This window comes from Elephas maximus, chromosome 1 (genome assembly GCF_024166365.1).
Source record: "Elephas maximus indicus isolate mEleMax1 chromosome 1, mEleMax1 primary haplotype, whole genome shotgun sequence".
Classification (NCBI taxonomy): Eukaryota; Metazoa; Chordata; class Mammalia; order Proboscidea; family Elephantidae; genus Elephas; species Elephas maximus.
Window position 1 is genome coordinate 15361657 of NC_064819.1, and position 27922 is coordinate 15389578.

Here is a 27922-nt window from a genome sequence, read left to right on the forward strand (position 1 = left end):
CAATATCCCTCATGAACTTAGACACAAAAATCTTCAGCAAAGTTCTAGCCGACAGAATTCAACAACATATCAAAAAAATAATTCATCATAACCAAATTGGATTCACACCAGGTATGCAGGAATGGTTCAACATTAGAAAAACAATGTAATCCATCACATAAATAAAACAAAAGACAAGAAGCACATGATCATATCAATTAATTCAGAAAAGGCATTTGACAAAGTTCAACGCCCATTCATGATAAAAACTCTCAGCAAAATAGGAATAGAAGGAAAATTCCTTAACATAATAAAGGGCATTTATACAAAGCCAACAGCCAGCCTCATCCTAAATGGAGAGAGCTTGAAAGCATTCCCCTTGAGAATGAGAACCAGACAAAGTTGTCTTTTATCACCACTCTTGTTCAACATTGTGCTAGAGGTCCTAGCCAGAGCAATTAGGCTAGATAAAGAAATAAAGGGCATCCAAATTGGCAAAGAAGAAGTAAAAGTATCTCTATTTGCAGATAACATGATCTTATACACAGAAAACCCTAAAGAATCCTCAGGACAACTACTGAAACTAATAGAAGAGTTTAGCAGAGGATCAGGATACAAAATAAACATACAAAAATCAGTTGGATTTTTCTACACCAACAAAGAGAACGTCAAAGAGGAAGTCACCAAATCAATACCATTTGCAATAGCCTCCAAGAAGATAAAATACTTAAGAATGAATCTAACCAGAGTCATAAAAGACCTACACAAAGAAACCTATAAGATACTACTGCAAGAAACCAAAAGAGACCTACATTAAGTGGGAAAACATACCTTACTCATAGATAGGAAGACTCAACATTGTAAAAATGTCTATCCTACCCAAAGCGATCTGTACATACAATGCAATCCCGATCCAAATGCCAATGATGTTTTTTAATGAGATGGAGAAACAAATCACCAACTTTATATGAAAGGGAAAGAGGCCCTGGATAGGTAAAGCATTACTGAAAAAGAAGAAAAAGTGGGAGGCCTCACACTACCTGATTTTAAAACATATACTGCCACAGTAGTCAAAACAGCCTGGTACTAGTACAACAGATACATAGACCAATGGAACAGAATTGAGAATTCAGACATAAAACCATCCACATATGAGCAGCTGATATTTGACAAAGGCCCAAAGTCAGTTAAATGGGGAAAAGACAGTCTTTTTAACAAGTAGTGCTGGCATAACTGGATATCCATCTGCAAAAAAAATGAAACGAGACCCATACTTCACACCATGCACAAAAACTAACTCAAAATGGATCAAAGACCTAAACATAAAATCTAAAATGATAAACATCATGGAGGAAAAGATAGGGACAACGTTAAGAGCCCTAATGCATGGCATAAACAGTATACAAAACATTACGAACAATGTACAAACACCGGAAGAGAAACTAGATAACTGGGAGCTTCTAAAAATCAAACACCTATGCTCATTCAAAGACTTCACCAAAAGAGTAAAACGATTACCTGCGGAGTGGGAAAGAGTTTTTAACTATGACATTTCCGATCAGTATCTGATCTCTGAAATGATACTGTGAAAACTCAACAACTCAACAACAATAAGACAAATAACCCAATTGAAAAATGGGCAAAGGATATGAATAGGCAGTTCACTAAAGAAGACATTCAGGTAGCTAACAGATCCATGAGGAAATGCTCATGATCATTAGCCATTAGAGAAATGCAAATCAAAGATACAATGAGATTCCATTTCAATCCAACGAGTCTGGCATTAATCCAAAAAACACAAAATAGTAAATGTTGGAGAGGCTGTGGAGAGACTGGAACACTTGTACACTACTGGTGGGAATGTAAAATGGTACAATCACTTTGGAAATCGATCTGGCCCTTCCTTCAAAAGCTAGGAATACAACTACTATACAATCCAGCAATCCCACTCCTTGGAATATATCCCAGAGAAATAAGAGCCTTCACACGAGCAGATAGATGTTCACCTGTGTTCATTGTAGCTCTGTTTACAGTAGCAAAAAATGGAAGCAACCAAGGTGTCCATAAACAGATGAATGGATAAATAAATTATGGTGTAGTCACATAATGGAATATTACACAACGATTAAGAACAACGATGAATCTGTGAAACATTTCATAACATGGAGGAATCTGGGAGGCATTATGCTGAGTGAAATTAGTCAGTTGCAGAAGGACAAATATTGTATGAGACCACTATTATAAGAACTCAAGAAAAAGTTTAAACATAGAAGAAAATATTTATTGATGGTTATGAGGGTGGTGAGGGAGGGAAAGGGGTATTCATTAACTAGATATTAGACAAGAATTATTTTTGGTGAAGGGAAGGACAACACACAGTACAGGGGAAGTCAGCACAACTGGACTAAACCAAAAGCAAAGAAGTTTCCTGAATGCAACCAAACACTTCGAAGGCCAAAGTAGCAGGGACAGGGGTCTGGGGACCATGGTTTCAGGGGACATCTAGGTCAATTGACATAACAAAATGTATTAAAACATCCTGCATCCCACTTTGGTGAGAGGCATCTGGGGTCTTAAGCACTAGCAAGTGGCCATCTAAGATGTATCAATTGGTCTCAACCCACTTGAAGCAAAGGAAAATGAAGAACACCAAAGACATATACGGTAAAGATGAGCCCCAGAGACAGAAAGGGCCACATAAACCAAAGACTCCATCAGCCTGAGACTGGAAGAACTAGATAGTGCCTGGCTACCACCTATCACTGCCCTGACAGGGAACACTACAGAGAATTCCTGATGGAGCAGGAGAACAATGGGATGCAGATCTCAAATTGTCATAAAAAGACCAGGTTTAATGGTCTGACTGAGACTGGAGGGACCCTGGAGGTCATGGTCCATGGACCCTTTGTTGGCTGAAGATTGGAACCATTCCTGAAGCCAGTTTCCCAGACAGGGTTTGGAATGGACTATAAGGTAGATAATGATACTGGTGAGGAGTGAGTTTCTTGGCTTAAGTAGACACATGAGACTATGTGGGCAACTCCTGTCTGGAGGCGAGATGAGAAGGAAGAGGCGGGCAGGAGCTGGTTGAATGGACACGGGGAATACAGGGTGGGGAGAAGGAATGTGCTGTCTCATTAGGAGAAGAGCAATTAGGAGTACATAGCAAGGTGTGTATGACTTTGTATGAGAGACTGACTTGATTTGTAAACTTTCACTTAAAGCACAATAAATAAATAAATTTTAAAAAAGTGTCAAGGACCTAAAAGCCAAGGAAAGGCTTGGGGACCATTCCAGATTGGCAGGAAGTAAAGAGACATGGCAACAAATTTCTGGGTTGCATCAATTTGCAATAAAGGTCATCGCTGGGCTAGCTGGCAAAACTTGAATGGGGTTTAGGAATTAGATGGTAGTATAGCTGCCAGGAGGAGCCCTGATGGCACGGTGGTTAAGCACTCAGTTGCTAACCAAAAGGTTGGTGGTTAGAACCCACCAGCCGCTCTGTGGGAGAAAGATGTGGCAGTCTGCTTCATAAAGATTACAGCCTTGGAAGCCCTATGGGGCAGTTCTGCTGTGTCCTCTAGGGTCGTTATGAATCAGAATCGACTCAGTGGCAGTGGGTTTGGTTTTGGTTTTTGATCGCTGACAGAACAACCTGTGTTTGAATCCCGGCTCCACTATTTGGTAGCTGTGTGAGGTCAGGCAAGTTAATTAACCCCACCAAGCCTCGTTTTCTTTATTCCATCATGGAGCTAACGCTCACCTCCCAGGGTTGTGGTATTTGATGAGATAACATAGATGAGAGGACGTGCCGTGGCCCTTGGCCTGGTGCTTATCAAAGGGCAGACTCCTCCAAGGACGCAAATACCCTTCTTCAATGACTGAAACCTCATGTGCCGAGGAGGGGAGCTGCTGTACACTCAATATAATACAATCATGAAATATTGGAGCTGGAGGGAGATCTAGGGAGATGGTCTGGTCCAGCATCCGCATTTGAGGCAGCGAGGTACAGAGAGGGGAAGGCACACACACAGGGTTATGGCTGGTTAGAGATAGAGCTGGGAGGTTCCACATGACCCCTGAGATGGTACCTATAACTTCAGGTTATGATGACGGTGATGGTGCCATATCTTACTGATGCTTCGCAAGTATTGGAGCTCTGGTGGCGTGGTGGTTAAGCGTTTGGCTGCTAACTAAAAGGTCAGCAGTTTGAATCCACCAGCCACTTCTTGGAAACCCTATGGGGCAGTTTTACTCTGTCCTGTAGGGTCTCTATGAGTCAGAATCAATGTGACGGCAATGGATTGTGGTTTTTGCAAATCTCACTTTTATATGTAAGTAGAGCTTAGATGCTGAATTAGAGTTTATTTTAAAGATGGTTGTCTCCAAGTGGAGGGACCTCCCGTACTGGGCTGGGTGATCCTTGAAGTCCCTTAGGCCGAGATTCTAACATGTTAGAAGAATCCAAAATATCAGAGTCACAGGACAGAAAGCAACTAGACCCTTAATTTTTTCCCATTAACTCAGTTGCATTCATGGCCACAATTCAGAGAATATCAGTAGTTCTCCTCAAAGAGATGTCTTCCCCCTCCTTAGCAGCCAGAAAGGACTGTCTCTTCCTGTGAAAAGAGCTCTGTCTCGATTGTATGCTGGTTGGAATAAACACAATTAGATGAGGAAGAAAGGGGGTGATTAGGGAATTATGCATAATGACTGTTAGATTGGCTTCCGAATCAGACTCAGGATGTGAGTTTCTTTCTTGGAAAAGGCAATTCTGGGAAAGGACTAATTTCTGGTCGAAAAGTTGGGGCATGAGAAAAGAGAAAGAGCTTTAGAAATTGTTTATAAGCCGGCCTGCCTACTGTAGTGGTGAGGCGTCCTGGGTTTACCTGTGTGATTGTTCCCAAAGATAGGGCAAAGATCAGACTCTTCCTGAATGCAGCTGCTCAGCTTCTCCCTGGACTAGAAGAACAGGAACCTAAGCCACGTTTGCACTGGCGATTCATGGCTGAAAACACCCAGGGAGCGTCTCCTGGGTGTGAGGCATTGACAGGGATGCTGTGTGGTGGGGTAGGGAGAAAAGAAAGGATACAATGGTGAAAACCCCACGCTCCTTTTGTTCACCTAGGGACTACCTGCCAAGTGGGGGCAGCTGAGAGAGTGGAGGCACACACAGAGAGAATGTTGAACGTAGACTGTGAGAGGTGCTAGGACAATTACAATGGGAGTATGGCCGAAGCAGTGTGTGGGAGGAATGTGTTTGCATTCAGTGCATTTAAACAAACATTCATTATGCAACTACTCAGTGCCAGGTACCATACTGTGTCCTGGGATTACAGATTATAACACCTGGCCTTAAGGAGGTGGGGGCCTAGTGGCAGAGAAGGATCTGTGAGCCATAATATGGCTTAAACAAAATCAGAGAAGGGTAACACCCACCGTCGCATGGGTGGGTTAAAAAAACTCACTGCCCTGGAGTCGCTTCCAACTCACAGCCACCCTATAGGACGGAGTAGAAATGCTCCATAGCATTTCCAAGGAACTGCTGGTGGATTCGAACTGCCAACCTTTTGGTTAGCAGCTGAGGTCTTAACCACTGCACCACCATAAAAAAAAAAAACGAACCCATTGCCTTTGAGTCGATTCTGATTTATAGCGATCCTATAGGACAGAGTAGAATTTCCCCTTAGGGTTTCTAAGGAGCGCCTGGTGGATTTGAACTGCCAGCCTTTCGGTTAGCAGCCATAGCTCTTTAACCGTTACGCTACCACAGTAAAGAGTAAGTACTTTCCAAGCCAGTGGTTTTGAGGTGGAGCTTAAAGCATGAGTAGGAGGTAGCCCAGGAAGAGGGTACAGTGAGGACTGGGGAATGGGCATTGCAAGTGAGAGGAACAATAGCAAGGCAAAACTCAGGAGGCGGAAGAACAGCTCATAGGGTCCTGAGGAGTGAGACAGGAACTCACAGGAGGTGGGGTTAAACACGGGGGCGGGACCCGGCCACAGGGTACTTTGCATGTCAAGTTAAAAAGCCCCTCAGAAACAATGCCCCAGCGAAGACCTCTTCAAGAACGCAGGAGAAAATAGAATCAAAAGCAGGAACACAGATACTTGTACATCAGTGCTCACTGAAGGACTATCCATACTAGCTAAAAGATGGAAACACCCTAAATGTCCATCAGCAGATAAAGGATAAACAAAATGTGGTACATACATACAATGGAATATGGTTCAGCCATAAAGAGAAATGAAGTTCTAATACATGCTACAACATGGATGAACTGTGAAAACATTATGCGAGTGAAATACGTTAGTCACAAAAGGACGAATACTGTATGATCCCACTTTCATGAACTATCTAAAATAGACAAGTGTATAGAGACCAAAGTTTATTAGTGTTTACCAGGGGCAGGGAGAGGGAGGGGAAAGGAGGACTTGATGCTTAGGGGACACTGAGCTTCTGTTTAGGGTGATGGAAAAATTTGGGAAGAAATATGGGTGGTGGTTGAACAACATGATGACCGTAAGCTAATGCCATGAACTATACATTGAAGAATGTTGAAATGACAAATAATTTTTGTTACATTACTACAATTGGAAAAAGAAAAGAATGCATGGGTTAATTTGATTTTAAACCTAAGGTCGTGTTCTTAAATTAATTTGATATCTATTTTTTTATTATTATGATCCCGTTAGATTAACAACGTATAATTTACTTTCAACTCTTAGTGTATAAAAAATAGTCTATAAAGACACATCTTACCAGAATCAGATGGACAACTATCATTGGGTGTTACTTTCCACTCAAGTTCAGGGACCCAAGTATCATTTATCAAAACCAGAGCGTAAGTATGGAAATAGAAAGAAAGCTTAAGAAAAATCTGTCATCTCTGTGGTACTCCACTACCCCTCGTAGCTCATTTGCTTCTGTGTCAGTGACTAGTTCCATCCAGTTATGCAGGCCTTGCTGCCTAGGGTCAGCCTTGCTGCTGAGGGTCAGCCTTGTTGCCTGGCTGTCCATCACCCCCACCCCTCCAGTCACCAAATCCTGTCCATTCTTTCCCCTAAACATCTCTCAGGTCTGTCTCTCCATGGGCATGGCCACTGGCCTTGACTGAGGTGCCATCACCTCGTGTGGATTTCTGTTTTCCCAATTCTGCTCCTAACCGATTCTCCACAAAGCGGTCAGAGCAACAATTTGTAAATGTCTCTCTCCTCTTTAAAACCTTTGGTGGCTGTTAGGAAATTATTTTTTTTAGCTGTGGTAATGTAACACTGGAATCTCCAGCTCACCGGGGTTAGCACGATCTGGTTCCTGCCTTCTGGGGCCCATTTCCTATCCCTGTCCCTCCGACCCCTCACATAAGCCAGGCTGGAATTTTCGGTTCCTCACTGATTAAGTCCTGTGGTCCCTCAGGTCTCAGCTTAAACCTCACTTCTCCAGCGAGGACTTCCCTGGCCCCCAGCTAGGACGCCTCTGATGGTTGGCATGTTTCATGTTGTAATCAATGATGAATGGCGTGATTTCGTGTTTACTGCCCACAGACTGTAAGTTCCTGGAGTCCGGGCCATGTCTGCCTTATTTACTGCTGCACCCCCTGGCATTAGGCCACAGTAAATATCTGTAGATTTACTGCAAATTACAGGTCAGTAAATACCTGTTTGACTATGTGGATATTTATACCCCACACATGCTTCTCTGCTGCCTGAGATCCCCTCAGACAAAAACAAAAGGATAAAACCTTCAATGTTGGAGATACCTAAATACCAAGCCACAGCCATGAATAGGTGTGAATATCATCCTGGACTATCCTGGGTAGTTGGTGACTGGTAATTGAGTATTTTAAATATATTTCAAGATGAGAGAAATTAAATGGAGGCAGTGGGGCATGGGGAGTAGGGAGAACCTTGATGGGTGCTTGCACCTATATAGGGTTCAGGTTCTGGCTAGAAACTCAATAGTTCAACCAGTGGCGTTCAGATATTCAGAATCTGGGGGCCTGACTCACATTAACCAGGCTCACTAGAAACTGAAGGATATCCAGAATTCCAGCGGTGCACATTACAGTATGGGGTATAAAGTAATCGTCAGGCCAACCAGAATACTGATGACCGCTCGTCAAAAGCACGTTCTCTGTTATGGATTGCTCTCCCAGGGCTGGGGGACATGGAGTTGGGGTCAAGAAAACATGTGATCTAAATCTGCACATCAAGCAATGATGCTCTAAGTGAATTCTCTGAAAACAAAAACAGTCAGAAATCAGCATTTTTAATAATACCTCGTATGTATTATGTTTACCTATCATGAGGTACTTTTTCGATCTTTGTGCATCATTAAAGTGATTTTGTTCACTTCCTAAATCATTTGCTTATTTGTTAATTTCCACGCAGTACCTCATTTCTCATCGAGGTTGCACATGTTTTTTTCTCACAGCTTCAATTTTAATGGCAGAAGTTGGACTAAATAGTGACAATATAACATCACAGAGCAGTAAAAGTTATGTTTAAACTGGGTAAAAGCTTCTCAAATATGAAATAAACATGTTTTTAAGTGATGAAGGCATAACTAATCAAGTAAACGTCACTAATTAAAAATTAATTGACATTTTTGAAAAAGGAAACTAAAAAGAAAACAAATGGCTTTAAAAAAAAAAAAAGAAAAAGTTTAATCGTTGTGAAATCACCACCAGGGACTATAAAAGCTGACCATTTGTGCACTAGTGAATTGAAGACATGCCTCTTCAAACAACTTGCTTTGCAATAACCAATTTTCATAAAGCTAGAGAAAAGAAATAAAATTCATGAAAACTTTGACAGATAAACAGGTCACACTTAACTGCCCGAAATGAAATTAAAAAAAAAAAAATTATAGTCTGAAAACATGTCATAAATTCTGAAGCATTCGTGAGATGTTGCAAGACAGATCTTTGGTGTACAAAAATTATCCCCAAACTTGAATTCATTCTCAAAGAGGAGTAATGAAGGTTTAAACATGCACAACATCTGTAAAACTTCACTTTACGAGGTGCGCAACTTATGGGAAACTTTGTGACTTGAAATGTGTGTGTTTGACCAGCGTATTTTCTCCTGAATGAACCGATTCCGTCCCGTGCAGGCTGATACGCATCATTTCCTTTGCAAGAGATCAAATTGTGGAAGCCAAGCACAAATACACTCTCTTGGTTTCGTTGTTGTTGAAATGTCACCTGAAGTAATTCTAGAGAAACACAGACTCTTGTAAGAAAGAACACTGAGAGTTCCTTTCAGTGCTGCCTTTCAGTGTTTGCAAAGGTCAAAATCCAGCTCATTTACTACCACAATTTCTTTTTACAAGCATGCCTTCATACAAAACCAAATCAAACCCATTGCCATCTAGTCGACTCTGACTCATAGCGACCCTATAGTATTAAATATATATATTATCATGCAACAATAAATAAATAATGATAAATATATAATTTAGTAAAATGGAAGCACAATTCTGTAAAACGGAATTTAGTGAAATGGAGTCCCTGGGTGGTACAAACAACTAAGAGCTCAGCTTCTGGCTAAAAGGTTAGTGGTTTGAACCCACCCAGAGGTACCTCAGAAGACAAGACTGGTGATCTTCCAAAAGGTCACCTCCTTGAAAACCCTATGGAGCAGTCCTACTCTGTACGTATGGGGTCACTGTGAGTCAATTTGCTTGATGGCAATTAACACTAACAGCAACATATGTAGTTATGTGCCACATAGAGTCCCTTCGGGCAATGCCAGGTTGCATACGTGTCCCTGGTCCCGTAAGGTTATAATAGAGTTCAGACATCCTGATGGGAAATTGGGACATAGTGGCAGTAACCAGACATAGCGAAGGATACAGCTTCTCACACTCAACGTGTGTATCTTGTGTCTCTTGTATACAAAATGATTGTGCTACCAGGCGTATAATGGTGCATTGCATATATAACCTGTAATACAGACATCTTGATGTCATAAAAAATGCCTATGTTACTCCTTATGTATGTACTATTCTGTAATTTCTATCATTATTTTAATGTGAACTTTCCCTACTTATAAAAGTTTACCATATAATCATCTATGCTTCCACTCGTAGGCAGCAGCATCCAATCTCATGTATCACACGCCTCTTGAGTGTTGTAGCATTATCTCTGTTTAATTTTCTTTCGAAAATATTACTGTGAAGTGCATCATGGCTCCCAAACACAGCAAAACCATTGCTAGTAATAGCAACAGCAAGAGGCAAAGGAGAAGTGTCAAGTTGGAAGTGAAACAAAAGTTTATTAAACAAGAAGGTGGAAGGTCAGTGAATGGTGTTAATGCTATTGCTCACAATTTAGTTATGTTCACACAATGTCCAAGTCACATAACATCCTAATCAAAGAACATGTCACGGGTATTAAGTGACACATAATATATATGTGATATATATATATAGCCAGAATTTGTTATATGAAGTGTTTAAAATCTCCATACCTAGTGTTTACATAAACAGTCATTTAAAATTTTTTTTTCCTTCATTTTAACGAACAATTACCTCATCTTCCAGCGTGGTTCAGTGGATATCTGTTAAACCTCACTTTTATATTCATATATACATTTCTCTGAACTAATACATCTTGGTGTGGGCTTTATGATACTGTCCTGGAGACTTTGAAAGCTTCCATATTTTGCATAACTGCAGGCATAAATCTATCCCAAATGTCAGAGGAAATGAAGACAAAGGCTGGATTCTGTAGAGGCAGAGCTTCCATGCCCACAGTCCGTGGAAGGATTTGCTCTACCTCTGCTTGCCACAGGGCCGTGTATGGAAGAGACAGAGCAATGGACTAAAGCATCCTTTGAAACAGACTGAGTTCATCTAAATCTTTTTCTGAAAAAGTCCTTGCAACATCTGAGAAGGCTAGTACATCATCAATTAAGTGTTTAGTTAATGTTGACTGTAGCATGAGTTGAGTAGGCTTGGTTAAGTCTTGGCCAGGAACTACAACAGGTGTGTCTGCACCATAATTCTGATCTAACTGTGGCCCCCTGATTTACTGAGCGCCAACTCTTCCTCATGGGGAAGATGAACTGCTCCCCTCCTCTCTCAGATGCACACTTTTTTGGTTGGCCATCTGGCTGAATGCAAAATAGACATGAAAGGCTTTGATTCTCCCTACATTTCAAGGTTCCTGCTCTCCTTCTCAAGTGTCCCTCAGGACAATATATTTTCCCACCTACTCAGCATCCCCTCACTCATCTCTTTCATGCTCCAGCCACCTCTGTTCAGCTTCTAAACACAAAAATGCAGGGCTGTGAACCAGTTATTTTTGGTTCAACCCCCTGCTGAGAATTTGCATTTCCATCCCAGATTCACTAAATCAGAATCTACAGTTTAACAAGATCCCCAGGTGATTCTTCTGTATGTATAAGAATGTTTTTTTTAATTTAAAAAAAAAAAAAAAACCTAACAAGATCCCCAGGCAATTCTTACGTATATTCAATTGAATATACATAAGAATCACCTGGGGTTCTGGATCCAAAAATAACCAGTTGGAAGCCCTGGAAAAAATGTCTTGAGACTAAGCATCTCCACTGCTTCCCAGGAAACTCATAGATATGAAGGGCCTTAGGATGCTAAAAGTCTTAATTTATTTGGTTGGTTGGTGTTGATTGAAGGAGAGAGAGGTGGAAAGAACTTGAGGGGGTTGTTGTCTGAGTAACCAGCTACTTTGAGCATCTCTTTGGGATTGACTACTCTGGAATTTACTTCTGAGATCAAGAAGGGAGTCTCAGGAGCACAATGAGACAGGAGCCTCATGACCGGTAGCCACTGCTGTGAGGGAAGAGTGGTAAAGGGCCAAGGAACTGCCCCGACCTGATGCTGCCTGATTTCCTGTCAATGTGTCTGCCTTTAAGTGATTGTGTATAGGTAGTGCCTGATGGCCTATGTAGCTTGTTACGAATAATGGACTAATTGAGGCTATGAAATGTGAAACAGTAATGGAGGGATATTCTGGAGATCAAAGAAGATGAGTTGAATTTAGCTAAGGGTAAGACCCTTAATGAGATGGATTGAGGAAGACTCAACAAGATGGATTGACACAGTCGCTGCAAAAATGGGCTCAAACATACCAACATTGTGAGAATGGTATAGGACCGGGCAGTGTTTAGTTCTCTTGTACATTGGGTTGTTATGAGTCAGAGGTGACTCGAGGGCACCTAACAACAAAGACTATAACATTGCCAATGACAGTAAGGAAATCCCATGTATTCATATGAAGGGATGCAGGGGATTAAACATTTCTGCCAGGACTCCTGCCTTTTGACTGGGGTGGGGGTAGGATTCTAGCAGTCACTCGTGTTGTCATAGAGGCTCCACAGTCTTTCCATCTGCTGGGAAGTCATTGCTTCTGTCTTCCTTTTCTGACTAGGTGTTAGACTGGATTGAAAACCATGGTGAGGCCTTTCTCAGCAAACACACAGGGGTTGGAAAATCTCTGCATCGAGCCCGGGCCCTGCAGAAGAGGCATGATGACTTTGAAGAGGTGGCTCAGGTAAGAAGCTGTGTGTGGTTGTGTGTGTGTGTGTGTGGTTGTGTGTGTGTGTGTGTGTGTGTGTGTGGTTGTGTGTGTGTGTGTGTGTGTATGGAGTGGAGTGGGGGAAGCCAGGGTTTGACTTTGGTGTTTGGTGGGGCATGTGGGTTGATAGCCCATGGCTAGGATGCCTTTTTGCTTGATGCAGGGAGATCTTTGTCTGCTTGTGGATCAATAGGTAAACGACAAGCGGATCCCCAGTTTATGGTCTTCAAAGAAAATCTTCCTACCAGCATGAGCTGGAAATGCCTTGTCCACAAGGGGGTGCTGGTGGAAAGGGCTCCCTCTTATGGTTGTCAGTGCAGGCGAGTGGGAGCTGAGAATCAGCCCCAGCTCTGTTTGCACAGCTGTGTACCTTCCAGGACCTGGAGGAAGAGACGGGACTTGCGTACCAATCCATGAACCTGCAAGGCTGAACGTGCCCAGAGAACGTACCTCGTTATAGTTTGCACATTATATACTCTGTAATTTGCACGATATTCAGCCTGTTAGCTGAGCTGCATGCCTGATCCAGAGAGGGCGCCATTTTCTAATTTGCACAAAGATGCGGTATGAGAGGCCCTGACCATTTGTCTTAATGGTGGGGTGATCTAAGAGGATTTCTGCTCAAAGCCTCCACCTCGAAAATTTTAACCTAGCTCCCTTATATTCCTCTATTGGTGCGTTTTTCCAAATGGACCCCGAAACTCATCATCTTCAAGATGAAATAGTGCTATGTGGTTATTTTTGTCAGCTAGCCCCCTCATATGATCAGTTGCAGTGGAAAATAAGACTCAGGAATAAGGTGGGCAGGGGTAGCTGGGCAGGGCAACAGTATGGCACAGAGAGGTGGGTGCTGCCAGAGTAGTGAGGATGACAAGACTAGTTCATGACTTCAGCCAGGGCTGACTCCCAGTTCCTCATAAGGCAGCCCTCAGTGTGGGCACCACACTGGGCTTTGGGCACAGCCCAGGACCTCACCCAGGGAGGCTACCAGCCCCAGACAGAAATGTGCTGTAGGAGCAAAAGGAAGAGGGCCTGTTGAGAACCAAATGGACCTGCTGGAGGACAGAAAAGTGGTGGGAGCATTGCAGCATCTCTAGGGGAGCTCACTTTAGAAAGCTGAAAAGTGAGAGGTGCTGCAGGAACCAAAAGTGTCAACAGTGACCTGAACCCAGGGAATGTGGGTAGACTGGTTTTGGGGTCCAGTCTGTGAGATGAAGACTTTCTGCTGAATGAGCTGAACTTCCCAGCATAATAAAGACACAGGTCCCAATATATCTTCTAGTAGACAAGGTATAACACAGACCCAGAATCTCTGGGTGACCAGGTAACCTGTTTGCTTCTCCAGCCTGCTAGGGGGCACAGGATAGAGAAAGCCACTGGCATGCCCTGTCTTTTGAGAGTGGAGGTTGCCGTACCTGGGGCAGTTGCTTTGCTGTTGAAGTAGGGCCATCCCATAGTTTTGGTGTTCTTGCCTCTGGGCCGTCCTGTGGCTCAGCCCCTCTTCACTTAAGAATGATGTCCCCAAAGCCACTCTCATCCATGGCCCAGCCTATTCCTCCTTACTGTGTGCTTTTTGTATGGCCTTTCCAGCCATGGTCTTGTAACTGCCACCAGGTGATGGGGCAGGACTGTGTGATAGGGTAATTGTGGTCCACCAAGGGGATTGATCAGTTTTGCCATCTCTCTGGGCTTGAAATGAGCACCCCAGAGGTGGGGAAGGGAAGAGCCCACCACCACCAAGGAAGGAGAGACCCGTAGGAGACCATGCAGTGGGCTTCCCAGCCCATAGAGTGGGAAAGCTGAATTCCTTTGGGCAGAGTCTGAGGGCCAGGGAGAAACCTACACCTGCCCCACAAATTTGGGTCTTGGCAGCCCCGACAACAGCGTGAGCCATTTCCTTTATACTGTTCATGAGTTCTATGGGACGTTGCTGTGAATTAGGGACCCCAAAGATGGAAGGGCGAGTGCTGAGGGGAGAGGGAGTATTTGATGTTAGAGATGATGGAGTGGTTACAGCAGCTTGGAAAAGCTGGACATTTGGGATATCTTTAACCTCCGCCTTATAGGAACAAGCTTTGTGCTGATCCTTAGAAAAGAAATGATTTGTTTACTCTGTTTCTGCTATAGTCTCATAGGCAATGCCAGCATTGGTTATAGGCCTGTGAGGAGGCTGTCATTTTTGTGTATTGTTAAGCCAAGCAAGCTTTGTGGCCACCCCAACTTTAGCCCCATTTACTCCAATTGCGCTTCCACCTTCTTGGTGATTCTTGATATTCCTTTCACGTGGGACAATACCTTTCGTTCAGCAGTAGAGACACGTTAGCTTAGAATCATACTAAGGGATGGATGAACACATTTCTGAGAGCTCACTGTTCTATTACTTACTTTACCTCACACCAGTCCCGATTGATAGATAGTATTGTTGTTGTATTTGTCTTGTTTTATTGGAGGTACTGAGGCTCAGCAAAGATCTTCAGTGTGCCCCAAGACACCTGGTTCACTTACGTTCTTACCTTAATTCCATGCTGTCCTTCCTTAGGGAGGTATAGTAAAACCAGTTGCCGTCAAGTCACTTCTAACTCATGAAGACCCCTTGTGTGTCAGAGTAGAACTGTGCTCCATAGGGCCTTCAAGGGCTGATTTCTTAGAAGTAGATCACCAGGCCTTTCTTCCAAGGTGCCTTGGGGTAGACTCGAACCTCCAAACTTCTGGTTAGCAGCCAAACACCTTAATCATGTGCACCACCCAGGGACGCCATTGAGGTATAGCAAATGGTATAAAATTCATTTCTGAGTGCCATCAGCGAAGCAACTGTCCCAGGTACCACAACCCCCACTCTCAAAAGACAGGGCATGCCTGTGACTTTCTTTTATCCTTGTTTATGGGAAGAACAGGGCAAAGAGCAGGGATGAAGAGAGTGGGAAGGGGAGCTGGTGCTGTGATTGTCCTCTTGGACATATTACTGCAACTTCATCCCTGGCCTGGCCAATGAGTAATACACTGATGCAATCCATATCCCCCTGCCCCTGTGCTTTCTGATAAGACTGTATCTTTTGAGGGAGAAGAAAGAATTCTAAATTCCAAAAGGCTCATATTTTTAGGAGGAGTGTTTCCTCTGGAAAGGAGAACACCAGATGTGAACTTCAAAGGGAGCGTCTAAGCTACAGGTCATCAGTTCATCACATCACACTGTAAATAGGCCTCCAGAGATGGATCTTGTAGTCTTGAAATTAATCCTGTCTTGTTCCCTTGTCCCTGCTCCAGGGAAGGGAGTGAGCAGTGGAGCCGCCCAGCATCCTGGAACTGCTAGTCCACAGGCTTTGACCTCAGCATTAACTGTCAGTAGGCCTGCCTCAGACCTGCTTTTCTGTGCAATATAATCAGCACACTCAGGTGGTAAGAATCGGGCATGATTCAGACAGGAGGGGGCTCTCTCTTTCTCTCTTGCTTCTACTCTAAGAGAAAGTCGTCGAGCGGAGAGGAGTAGATTTAATCAGGGATTAGAAAATTCTCCAGTTAGAAGAGCAATGACAAAAAAAAAAAAAAAACTTGGAGACTCTTATTCCTTATATTTTGGGGTCGCCGTTGATGAGATATTATCAGGTGGCGTGTCACACAGGTTGTGGAGTAGGAGCTGGGAACCCCTTATCAGCAGTATTAAAGAGGGTGATGAGTCAGTGACGGAACTTCTTTCAACTTGGGATTTTATGATTCTTTGACCCAAGGCTGGTATGAGAGGGGAATTCTGAGCACCCATTCTCTGTATTCAGCTTCACAAAGTTATCTCGAGTCAAAGCAGGAAGAGAGCTATTGCAACTGTTACATCTCCTGGAACCTTGCCCTTTTGCAGGAAAGATCAAGCCTACAGCAGAGAACACGGCTGCCATTGGGAAGGGATGAAAGGCAATGCAAAGCCCTTCGACCAATACATCTCCACGCATGGGATAGTGGTGGTACCTGTGATTCTCATACCATTGGTCACTTTTTGGGTTCAAGACACTTATGGCAGCTATTAAACAGAAGGAGCTCTGCTGACACAGTAGTGAAGGGCTATGGCTGCTAACCAAAAGTCAGCAGTTCAAATCCGCCAGCTTCTCCTTGGAATCCCTATGGGGCAGTTTTACTCTGTCCTGTAGGGTTGGTATGAGTGAGAATTGACTCAACGGCAACAGGTTTGGTTTTTTGGTTTTATTAAACATAAATGATATCTATGAAAAGTTATTGTAGTAATTATGTCATTAAACTTTAACTTAAATTTTGTGTGCATTGGTTCTTTAACAAGTTTTAAACAAATTCTTCAAATATCATTTAACCCAGTACCATTGAGTTAATTCTGACTCACGATGACCCTTTAGGGCACAGTAGAATTGCCCCATAGGGTTTCCTAGACTGTAATCTCTACGGAAGCAGACTGCCACATCTTTGTCCCACAGAGTGGCTTTTGGATTTGAGACACTGATCTTTTGGTTAGCAGCTGAGCACTTAACCACTGCACCACTAGGGTTCCTTAGATATCATTTAAACCCGTTGCCATCGGGTTGATTCAGACTCATAGTGACCCTATAGGACAGAGTAGAACTGCTGCATAGGGCTTCCAACAAGTGGCTGGTGAATTTGAACTGTAGACCTTTGGGTTAGCAGCTGAGCACTTAACCACGGTGCCACCAGGGCTCCAGAGAGACATCATCTGAAGGAGATGAAGTAAGTTGTTATAAGTCCTTGGTTCATCCTGCAGGTGGCGCTCTTTGAATAGTCTCCTCTAGATGCTGAGCCAGACTGAACAAAGAGCCACAATTATGGCAGCCTCAGGGGGGAGGCAGCGAGGGTCTGGGGGCAGGGGGTGTATCAGAGGATCAGCTTCTGCAGGTCCTTCTAGTCCAAGCTACTGAAATTCTCCATGATTGAATAGGAGACCTGAGTACTGGTGGGAACCCCTCCTGGACCTGGTAAATACTTGGCCCAAGTTGCCTGTGAACTCACCAGATGACTCATGCCATAGAGTAAGACCGATTTTAAGAGGCATTTATTATCTTTCTTGTGGCATATTAGGTGTCACTGGGGGTACAAACAAGTACAAAACGCAGTTGCTGCCCATGATAGCAAAGCTGTCAGGGAATAGATGTTTCCGTATCTGCCAGGGGGTGGAATGGGACATGGCGCTGGCATTCTCTCCCGCAGCCTCCTGAGATGTTCGCTCTCACTTGCTAGCAGAGTGCTCGAGTGCCTGGGGTGTAGACGGCAGCTGTGCCTGCTCCGGTACTGTCTGCTTTACGGCCTCATTATCTGAAACAGCAGACACTCTGTGAGCTAACTTACTCAAAAATTAGCAAGCTTTTACTTTCAAATATATATATATTTAAAACCTCAAAGCCCCAAATCACATTTTAAGAGCCGAGCATATTAAGGAGCATTAGTGTAACATCTTTGAAATAATAGACTGTTTAGAGAAAGATTTAAAGAAATACAAAAACAGGCACAATTAAATGCTTTATTCAGTAATCTTTGGGTAGTTGTTACCTCACTTGAACTCTGTTTTTTTTTTAATCTCAAACTTGAACAGAACACAGTTTAAAAAAAAAAAAAAAAACATTCTGAGTCCAGGGTAAAACAGGCAAAAATGGAGAGCATTTTAATGGACATTATGTGATATTCGTGAAACATATTCAGCTAATCTACCACAGTACCAAGAAAAAATAAACCCAAGAAAACCAAACCCGGTGCCCTCGAGTTGATTCCGACTCAGCGACCCTATAGGACAGAGTAGGACTGCCCCGTAGAGTTTCCAAGGAGCACCTGGCAGATTCGAACTGCTGACCTTTTGGTTAGCAGCTGTGGCACTTAACCACTACGCCACCAGGGCTTCCCCAAGAGCAGACAGAGTAGGGTAGTTCGTAGAGTTGGCAGCCTGTGCTCTCAAGGCTGGACGGCAGCACTAATCAACCCCCTAGTCCTGTCAAGTTTCTGTGTTGGGCACTGTGGAAAATGAAAGAGTTACACAGCTTCTATCTTGAAAAATTTATAATCTAATAAAAAAAAAAAACATGTGGCACACATATTTTAACCCTCTAAAAAGTCCTGCAATAAGAAAAGAGACATACTTTTTGCTCTTTGGTGAAAGCTAGGAAAAACAATTAATTCATCGGAGACCCAGTGAATATGCCTGCCAGGGAATGGCGTGGTGACCTTTGGAGTACGTTTTACCTTTCTTTTCTTGCCTGAGATGGTGACCACAGTTATATCAGCTGCAACTGCAAGCAGGAGGAAAAGATGAGAAAGCTTAAAGAGATGCTTTTCTACCCTCCATTTTTTTTTTTAATTTTTATTGTGCTTTGAGTGAAAGTTTACAAATCAAGTCAGTTTCTCATACAAAAATTTATATATACCTTGCTATATACTCCTGGTTGCTCCTCACCTAATGACACAGCGGACTCCTTCCCTCTACTCTCTTTTTTTGTGTCCATTCGGCCAGCTTCTGACCCCCTCTACCCTCTCCTCTCCCCTCCAGACAGGAGCTGCCCACATAGTCTCATGTGCCTACTTGATCCAAGAAGCTTACTCTTTACCAGTATCATTTTCTATCCCATAGTCCAGTCCAATCCCTGCCTGAAGAGTTGGCTTTGGGAGTGGTTCCAGTCTTGGGCTAACAGAAGGTCTGGGGACCATGACCTCTGGGGTCCTTCTAGACTCAGTCAGACCATTGAGTCTGATCTTTTTACAAGAATTTGAGATCTGCATCCCACTGCTTTCCTGCTCCCTCAGGGGTTCTCTGAATGTGTTCCCTGTCAGGGCAGTCATTAGTTGTAGCTGGGCACCGTCTAGTTCTTCTGGTCTCAGGTTAGTGTAGTCTCTGGTTTATGTGGCCCTTTCTGTCTCTTGGGGTCATAATTACTTTGTGTCTTTGGTGTTCTTCATTCTCCTTTGCGCCAGGTGGGTCGAGACCAATTGATATATCTTAGATGGCCACTTGCTAGCATTTAAGACCCCAGATGCCACTCTCCAAAGTGAGATGCAGAATGTTTTCTTAATAGATTTTATTATGCCAATTGACTTAGATGCCCCCTGAAACCATGGTCCTCAAACCCCTGCCCCTGGTACAATGGCCTTTGAAACGTTCAGTTTATTCTGAAAACTTCTTTGCTTTTGGTTTAGTCCAGTTATGCTGACCTCTCCTGTACTGTGTGTTGTCTTTCCCTTCACCTAAAATAGTTCTTATTTACTATCTAGTTAGTGAACCCCCCTTCCTCCCTCTCCACTCTTGTAACCATCAAAGAATATTTTCTTCTCTGTTTAAACTATTTTTTGAGTTCTTATAATAGTGGTCTCATACAATATTTGTCCTTTTGCAACTGACTAAATTCAGCATAATGCCTTCCAGATTCCTCCATGTTAGGAAATGTTTCACGCATTTATCACTGTTCTTTATCGATGGGTAGTATTCCATTATGTGAATATACCATAATTTATTTATCCATTCATCCATTGATGGGCATCTTGGTTGCTTCCGTCTTTTTGCTATTGTAAACAGTGCTGCAGTGAACATGGATGTGCATATATCTGTTCGTGTAAAGGCTCTTATTTCTCTAGGATGTATTCCAAGAAGTGGGACTGCTGGATCCTATGGTAGTTCTATTTCTAGTTTTTTAAGGAAGCGCTAAATCAATTTCCAAAGTGGTTGTACCATTTTACATCCCCACTAGCAGTGTATAAGTGTTCCAGTCTCTCCACAACCTCTCCAACATTTATTATTTTGTGTTTTTTGGATTAGTGCCAGCCTTGTTGGAGTGAGATGGAATCTCATTGTAGTTTTGATTTGCATTTCTCTAATGGCTAATGATTGTGAGCGTTTCCTCATGTATCTGTTAGCTACCTGAATGTCTTCTTTAGTGAAGTGCCTATCCATATCCTTTGCCCATTTTTTAATTGGGTTATTTGTCTTTTTGCTGTTGCGTTTTTGCAGTATCATATAGATTTTAGAGATCAGACACTGATGGGAAATGCCATAACTAAAAATTTTTTCCCAGCCTGTACGTAATCTTTTTACTCTTGCGGTGAAGTCTTTGGATGAGCACAGGTGTTTGATTCCACCCTCCATCTTCTTAGAGAAAATTAAAGATTCTTAGGCAGGATAGAAAAAATAGCGAGGAAGAAAACCAGGAAGATATAGAGAAATTAATGTCATGAAGAGGGCAAGGGGAAAAATGTGAACTAGTAGAGAAATAAAGGACAGTCTTACCCTTTGAATCTTGGCATGACAGTCTTCCTGGGCATTCCCCCCATGAAGCAGTAAGGAGAAGTTACTGGCAGGAGCTGATGGGAAGGGTCTTGTGGCCACTCCTAGGAAAAAGGTAGATGTTATCTGTGCTGGGAGACTCCCAGCCAAGGGTTTTGAAGGTCACTTGTGTAGATCTGATGTGGGAAATTGGGAAGGGTAGGAACTGATATCCAAGATATTATCGTGAGCATGCCAACAACCTCTGATCAGTTTCATAAACTGTCCCTCATCAAGAAGAAACTGAGGCTTAATTCTTAATGACTTTGAAGTTCTGGGTAGCAAACCGACAGACCGGAAAGCACAGGTGGTGTTTTTATCTTTTGTTCCCTGTGATGGCACTGACTAAGGAAAGAAGGAAGGCTTTCAGAACCAAATGGGTGCCTGTGTAGATGGTGTTTAAAAAGTTTTCTGGACTATGTCCTACAGAGCCAGGATCATGGGCCTCTGGCAAGGGGTGGAGTGCATCTTATAAAGATTGGGAAGGAGGTATGTTGGCAGATCTGACCTAGAAAGATTTAAGTGAATTTTGAAGTAAAGGGAGAAAATTATCCCAATAAAACCAAAACCAGATATGTGAGGCTCCACACGGGTGACATAAAAAGAAGCACCTTGTGAAGGAAATGCCCTTACATAATCTTAGATTAAAAAACTCCAAGAATACAGATTACAAACAATATTTATGGCCTTCCTTATCTATAAACCACTAAAAAAAAAAAAAAAAAAATTTTTTTTTATTATCTATAAACCACTAAAAGGCATGTGTAACAAGCAGTGCCACTTAAACTTTTAGCACTGGAAGATAAATATGATATAATAAATATTCCTGAGATTTTAGAGTATTGAGCTCATAACCAGAAAATGACAAAGGAAGAGAATTCTTTGTTTAAAGAACTTGTTCCAATAAGAGGAGTGAGGGTGTAATACAGTATATCAGAGGGATTCACACCTATATAAAGTCTACAAATTTGAGGTAGAGATATGTAGAAATATTATGGAGATAAAAGGAGATGGAAGAGAAGAGCCATCATGTTACTGGTGAATATCATACTCTGTTCCGTCAGATGGAGGAGATGGAAAATACTGTCCTGATAGGATTTTGTTTCTCGCTTAAGGAAAGCTGTGGTGGTGATAGGAGTCCTCTTATTTCCTGACATCTCCTGGAAGTTTTATAACACTGTTAATAAAATATTAATAAGTTGGTGAAAGTAAAGGATTCCGCAGGGTGGAAAGTTTGTCGTACTGTGGTGGCTTGCGTGTCGCCATGATGCTGGAAGCTATGCCATCGATATTTCAAATACCAACAGGGTAACCCGTGGTAGGCAGGTTTCAGCAGAACTTCTAGACAAAGACAGACTAGGAAGAAGGACATGGCAGTCTACTTCTGAAAAAAAGGACCAGTGAAAACCTTATGAATAGCAGCGGAACATTGTCTGATATAGTGCTGGAAGATGAGCCCCTCAGGTTGTAAGGCATTCAAAATATGACTGAGGAAGAGCTGCCTCCTCAAAGTAGAGTCAACTTTAATGATGCGGGTAGAGTAAAGCTTTCGGGACCTTCATTTGCTGATGTGGCATGACACAGAATGAGAAAAAAAAACATCTATAAACATCCATTAATAATAGGAATGTGCAATGTACGAAGTATGAATCTAGGAAAATTAGAAATCTACAAAAATGAAATGGAATGCATAAAGATCGATATTCTAGGCATTAGTGAGCCGAAATGGACTGGTATTGGCCATTTTGAATCAGACAATCATATGGCCTACTATTCTGCGAATGACAGATTGAAGAGGGGGGCCATTGCATTTATTGTCAAAGAGAACATTTCGAGATCTATCCTGAAATACAACACTGTCAGTGATATGATAATATCCATATGCCTATTAAAAAAAAAAAATCTTTTTTTTTTTATAAGGAAGACCAGTTAATACAACTATTATTCAAATTTAGGGACCAACCACTAGTGCCAAAGATGAGGAAATTGAAGGCTTTTATCAACTTCCATAGTCTGAAATTGATCAAACTTGAAATCAAGATGCATTGATAATTGCTGGTGATTGGAATGCAAAAGTTGGAAAAGAAGAAGAAGGATCAGTAGTTGGAAAATATTGCCTTGGTGGTAGAAACAATGCCAGAGATTGCATGATAGAATTTTGTAAGACCAACGACTAATTATGGCAAATACCTTTTCTCAACAACATAAACGGTGACTATATGCATGGACCTTACCGGATGGAAAACACAGGAATCAAATCGACTACATCTGTGGAAAGAGACAATGGAGAAGCTCAATATCATCAGTCAGAACAAGGCCAGGGGTGGACTGTGTAACAGATCATCAGATTGCTCATATGCAAGTTTAAGCTGAAGCTGAAGAAAATTAAAACAAGTCCATGAGAGCCAGAGTATGACCTTGAGTATATCTCACCTGAGTTTGGAAACCATTTCAAGAATAAATTTGACCATTGGACGCTAATGACCAAAGACTACATGAGTTTTGGGATGACATCAAGGACATCATAAATGAAGAAAGCAAAATGTCATTAAAAAGACAAGAAAGAAAGAAAAGACCAAATGGATGTGAGAAAAGACTCTGAAACATGCTTTTGAACATAGAGTAGCTAAAGCGAATGGAAGAAACAATGAAATAAAAGAGCTGACAGAAGATTTCAAAGGGCAGCTCAAGAAGACAAAGTATTATAATGAAATGTGCAAAGACCTGGAGTTAGAAAACCAAAAGGGAAGAACACACTTGGCATTTCTTAAGCTGAAAGAACTGAGGAAAAAATTCAAGCCTCAAGTTGCAGTACTGAGGGATTCTATGAAGAAAATATTGAACGATGCAAGAAGCATCAAAAGAAGATGGAATACAGAGTCACTGTACCAAAAAGAATTGGTCAACATTCAGCCATTTCAGGAGGTAGCATATGATCAAGAACTGATGATGTTGAAGGAAGAAGCCCAAGCTGTACTGAAGGCATTGGTAAAAATAAGGCTCCAGGAGTTGACGGAATACCAACTGAGATGTTTCAACAAACAGATGCAGCGCTGGAGGTGCTCACTCATCTATGCCAAGAAATTTGGAAGACAGCTACCTGGCCAACTGACTGGAAGAGATCCATATTTGTACCCATTCCAAAGAAAGGTGATCCAACAGAATGTGGACATTATTGAACAATGTTATTAATATCACACACAAGTAAAATTTTGCTGAAAATAATTCAAAATGGTTATAGCAATATATTGGAGAACTGCCAGAAATTCAAGCAGGAATCACAAGAGGACATGGAATGAGGGATATCATTGCTGATGACAGATGGGTCTTGGCTAAGAGCAGAGAATAACATTGTGAAGAATTGCAAGTGCAGAACACTTAATTGTGCCATGCAGAACTTGTACATAGAGCAAGAGGCAGTTATTGGAACAGAAAAAGGAGATATTGTTTAAAATCAGGAAAGATGTGCATCAGGGTTGTATCCTTTCACCATATTTATTTAGTCTGTATGCTGAGCAAATAATCCAAGAATCTGGACTATATGAAGAAGAATAGGGCATCAAGATTGGTAGAAGGCTCATTAACAACCTGCTATATGTAGATGAGATTCTGCTTGCTGAAAGCAAAGGGAACTTGGAGTACTTATTGATGAAGATCAAAGACTACAGCCTTCAGTTTGGATTATACCTCGATATAAAGAAAACAAAAATCCTCACAACTGGATCAATAAGCAACATCATGATAAACGGAGAACATATTGAATTTGTCAAGGATTTCATTTATTTGGATCCACAATCAATGCCTGTGGAAGTAGCAGTCAGGATTTCCAACAATGTATTGCACTGGGCAAATCTGCTGCAAAAAACCTCTTTAAAGTGTTAAAAAGCAAAGATGTCACTTTGAGGACTAAGGTGTGCTTGACTCAAGCCGTGATAGTTTCAGTTGTCTCATATGCATGTGAAAGCTGGACAATAAGTAAGGAACACCAAAGAAGAATTGATGCCTTTGAATTATGGTGTTAGTGAAGAATATTGAATATACCAGGGTCTTCCAGAAGAACAAACAGGTCTGTCTTGGAAAAATTACAGCTATGGTGCCCCTTGAAAGCGAGGATGGCGAGACTTCATCTCAAGAACTTTGGACATGTTACCAGGAGGGATCAATTCCTGGAGAGGACTATCATGCTTGCAGAAGTAGAGGGTCAGTGAAAAAGAGGAAGACCCTCAATGAGGTGGATTGACACAGTGGCTGCAATGATGGGATCCAACATAGCAATGACTGTGGGATCACACAGGACCAGGCAGTGTTTCGTTCTGTTGTACATAGGGTCACTATGAGTCAGAACCAACTGGATGGCACCTGATAACATCATCATCAACAACAACAGCAATTTAGTTTTTGACTTAAGGAAAGCTATGGTGGTAATGAGAGTCTTCTTATTTCCTGGTATCTCCTGGAAATTTTGTAACACTGTAAATAAAATATCAATAAGTTGGTAAAAGCGAAGAGTTGTACATGGTGAAAAGTGAATCATTGTAAAAAAAAAGCTGGAGGCGGCGGAGCCAAGATGGCGGACTAGGCAGACGCTACCTCCGATCCCTCTTACAACAAAGACACGGAAAAACAAGTGAATCGATCACATACATAACAATCTACGAACCCTGAACAACAAACACAGATTTAGAGACGAAGAACGAACTAATATGGGGAAGCAGCGATTGTTTCCAGAGCCTGGAGCCAGCATACCAGTCAGGTATGGCACAAGCACAGAGAGCTGCTCCACCCCCCTGAACTAACCCCAGGAGGGGGACCAGCCGGTTCTACGGGCGGCGTGGGACGCAGCCGGTAGGAGAAGTCCCTGGGAGGCAGTGACTGGTCTTGGAGCAGAAAGAGCAGCGTCCGAGCCGGGGAACCATCCTGCAGGGATTTGGACTGGACGCAGGTACGGCATAAACACGGAGAGCTGCTCCACCCCCCTGAACTAACCCCGGGAAGGGGACCAGCCAGGTCGCGCGGGCGGCGTGGGACGCAGCCGGTAGGAGAAGTCCCCGGGAGGCAGCGACTGGTATTGGAGCGGGGAGAACAGCGTCCCAGCCGGGACACTCGGTCACGGCACAAGCACGGGGAGCTGCTCCACCCATCTGAACTAACCCCGGGAGGAGGCCCAACTGGTTCTCGGAGGCGGCACGGCCACGCGGCTGGAGGGACGAGAAGTCCCCGGGAGGCAGCGACTGATTTTGGAGTCGAGAGTGCACCGTCCCAGTAGGGGAGCCTTGACGCTGGGCGTGGGGCTGGAAGCGGAGGATCTGACCGTGACTCCAGTGGGCCAGACCCCCCGGGGGCAATCTCCACACAGCCAGCACACATAGGTGACGTGCCCGCGGGAATCTCAGATGTAATAGTCATTCCAAGCAAGACAAGCAACTCAGGCTGTATTCTGAGGTGCTACTCTCCTATCTCTCTGTTCCCTCCCCCACCCTCCCCAGGCGGCTTCATTAACATCTGAATAGCCTGAGCCAGAGGGAGAACTCTGATAGGGATCTGACTGCATTTTTTTTTTAGCGGATTTTCTGGAAAAACTAGTTTCCCAGTGATGGCTCGGAGACAACAATCCATATCAAACCACTTAAAGAAGCAGACTGTGACAGCTTCTCCAACCCCCCAAACAAAAGAATCAAAATCTTTCCCAAATGAAGATACAATCTTGGAATTATCAGATACAGAATATAAAAAACTAATTTACAGAATGCTTAATGATATCACAAATGAAATTAGGATAACTGCAGAAAAAGCCAAGGAACACACTGATCAAACTGTTGAAGAACTCAAAAAGATTATTCAAGAACATACTGGAAAAATTAATAAGTTGCAAGAATCCATAGAGAGACAACATGTAGAAATCCAAAAGATTAACAATAAAATAACAGAATTAGACAACACACTAGGAAGTCAGAGGAGCAGACTCGAGCAATTAGAATGCAGTCTGGGACATCTGGAGGACCAGGGAATCAACACCAACATAGCTGAAAAAAAAATCAGATAAAAGAATTAAAAAAAATGAAGAAACCCTAAGAATTATGTGGGACTCTATCAAGAAGGATAACCTGCAGGTGATTGGAGTCCCAGAACAGGGAGGGGGGACAGAAAACACAGAGAAAATAGTTGAAGAACTCCTGACAGAAAACTTCCCTGACATCATGAAAGACGAAAGGATATCTATCCAAGATGCTCATCGAACCCCATTTAAGATTGATACAAAAAGAAAAACACCAAGACATATTATCATCAAACTCACCAAAACCAAAGATAAACAGAAAATTTTAAAAGCAGCCAGGGAGAAAAGAAAGGTTTCCTTCAAGGGAGAATCAGTAAGAATATGTTCTGACTACTCAGCAGAAACCATGCAGGCAAGAAGGGAATGGGACGACATATACAGAACACTGAAGGAGAAAAACTGCCAGCCAAGGATCATATATCCAGCAAAACTCTCTCTGAAATATGAAGGCAAAATTAAGATATTTACAGACAAACACAAGTTTAGAGAATTTGCAAAAACCAAACCAAAGCTACAAGAAATACTAAAGGATATTGTTTGGTCAGAGAACCAATAATATCAGATATCAGCACAACACAAGGTCACAAAACAGAACATCCTGATATCAACTCAAATAGGGAAATCACAAAAACAAACAAATTAAGATTAATTAAAAAAAATATATACATAACAGGGAATCGTGGAAGTCAATAGGTAAAAGATCACAATAATCAAAAAGAGGGACTAAATACAGGAGGCATTGAACTGCCATATGGAGAGTGATACAAGGCGATATAGAACAATACAAGTTAGGTTTTTACTTAGAAAAATAGGGGTAAATAATAAGGTAACCACAAAAAGGTATAACAACTCTATAACTCAAGATAAAAACCAAGAAAAACGTAACGACTCAACTAACATAAAGTCAAGCACTATGAAAATGAGGATCTCACAATTTACTAAGAAAAACGCCTCAGCACAAAAAAGTATGTGGAAAAATGAAATTGTCAACAACACACATAAAAAGGCATCAAAATGACAGCACTAAAAACTTATTTATCTATAATTACCCTGAATGTAAAT

At 42.4% G+C, this 27922-nt stretch overlaps 1 protein-coding gene across 21 annotated transcripts in view; it reads left to right on the top strand.

Moving 5' to 3' along the window:
- KALRN (kalirin RhoGEF kinase) overlaps positions 1-27922 on the top strand; it is a 792110-nt gene that overhangs the window by 358340 nt on the left and 405848 nt on the right. For all 21 annotated transcript variants that reach the window (XM_049878536.1, XM_049878496.1, XM_049878604.1 and 18 more), the window contains one exon: positions 12390-12512. In XM_049878536.1, the coding sequence (XP_049734493.1) occupies positions 12390-12512 (123 nt within the window). The remainder of the gene's footprint in view (positions 1-12389; positions 12513-27922) is intronic.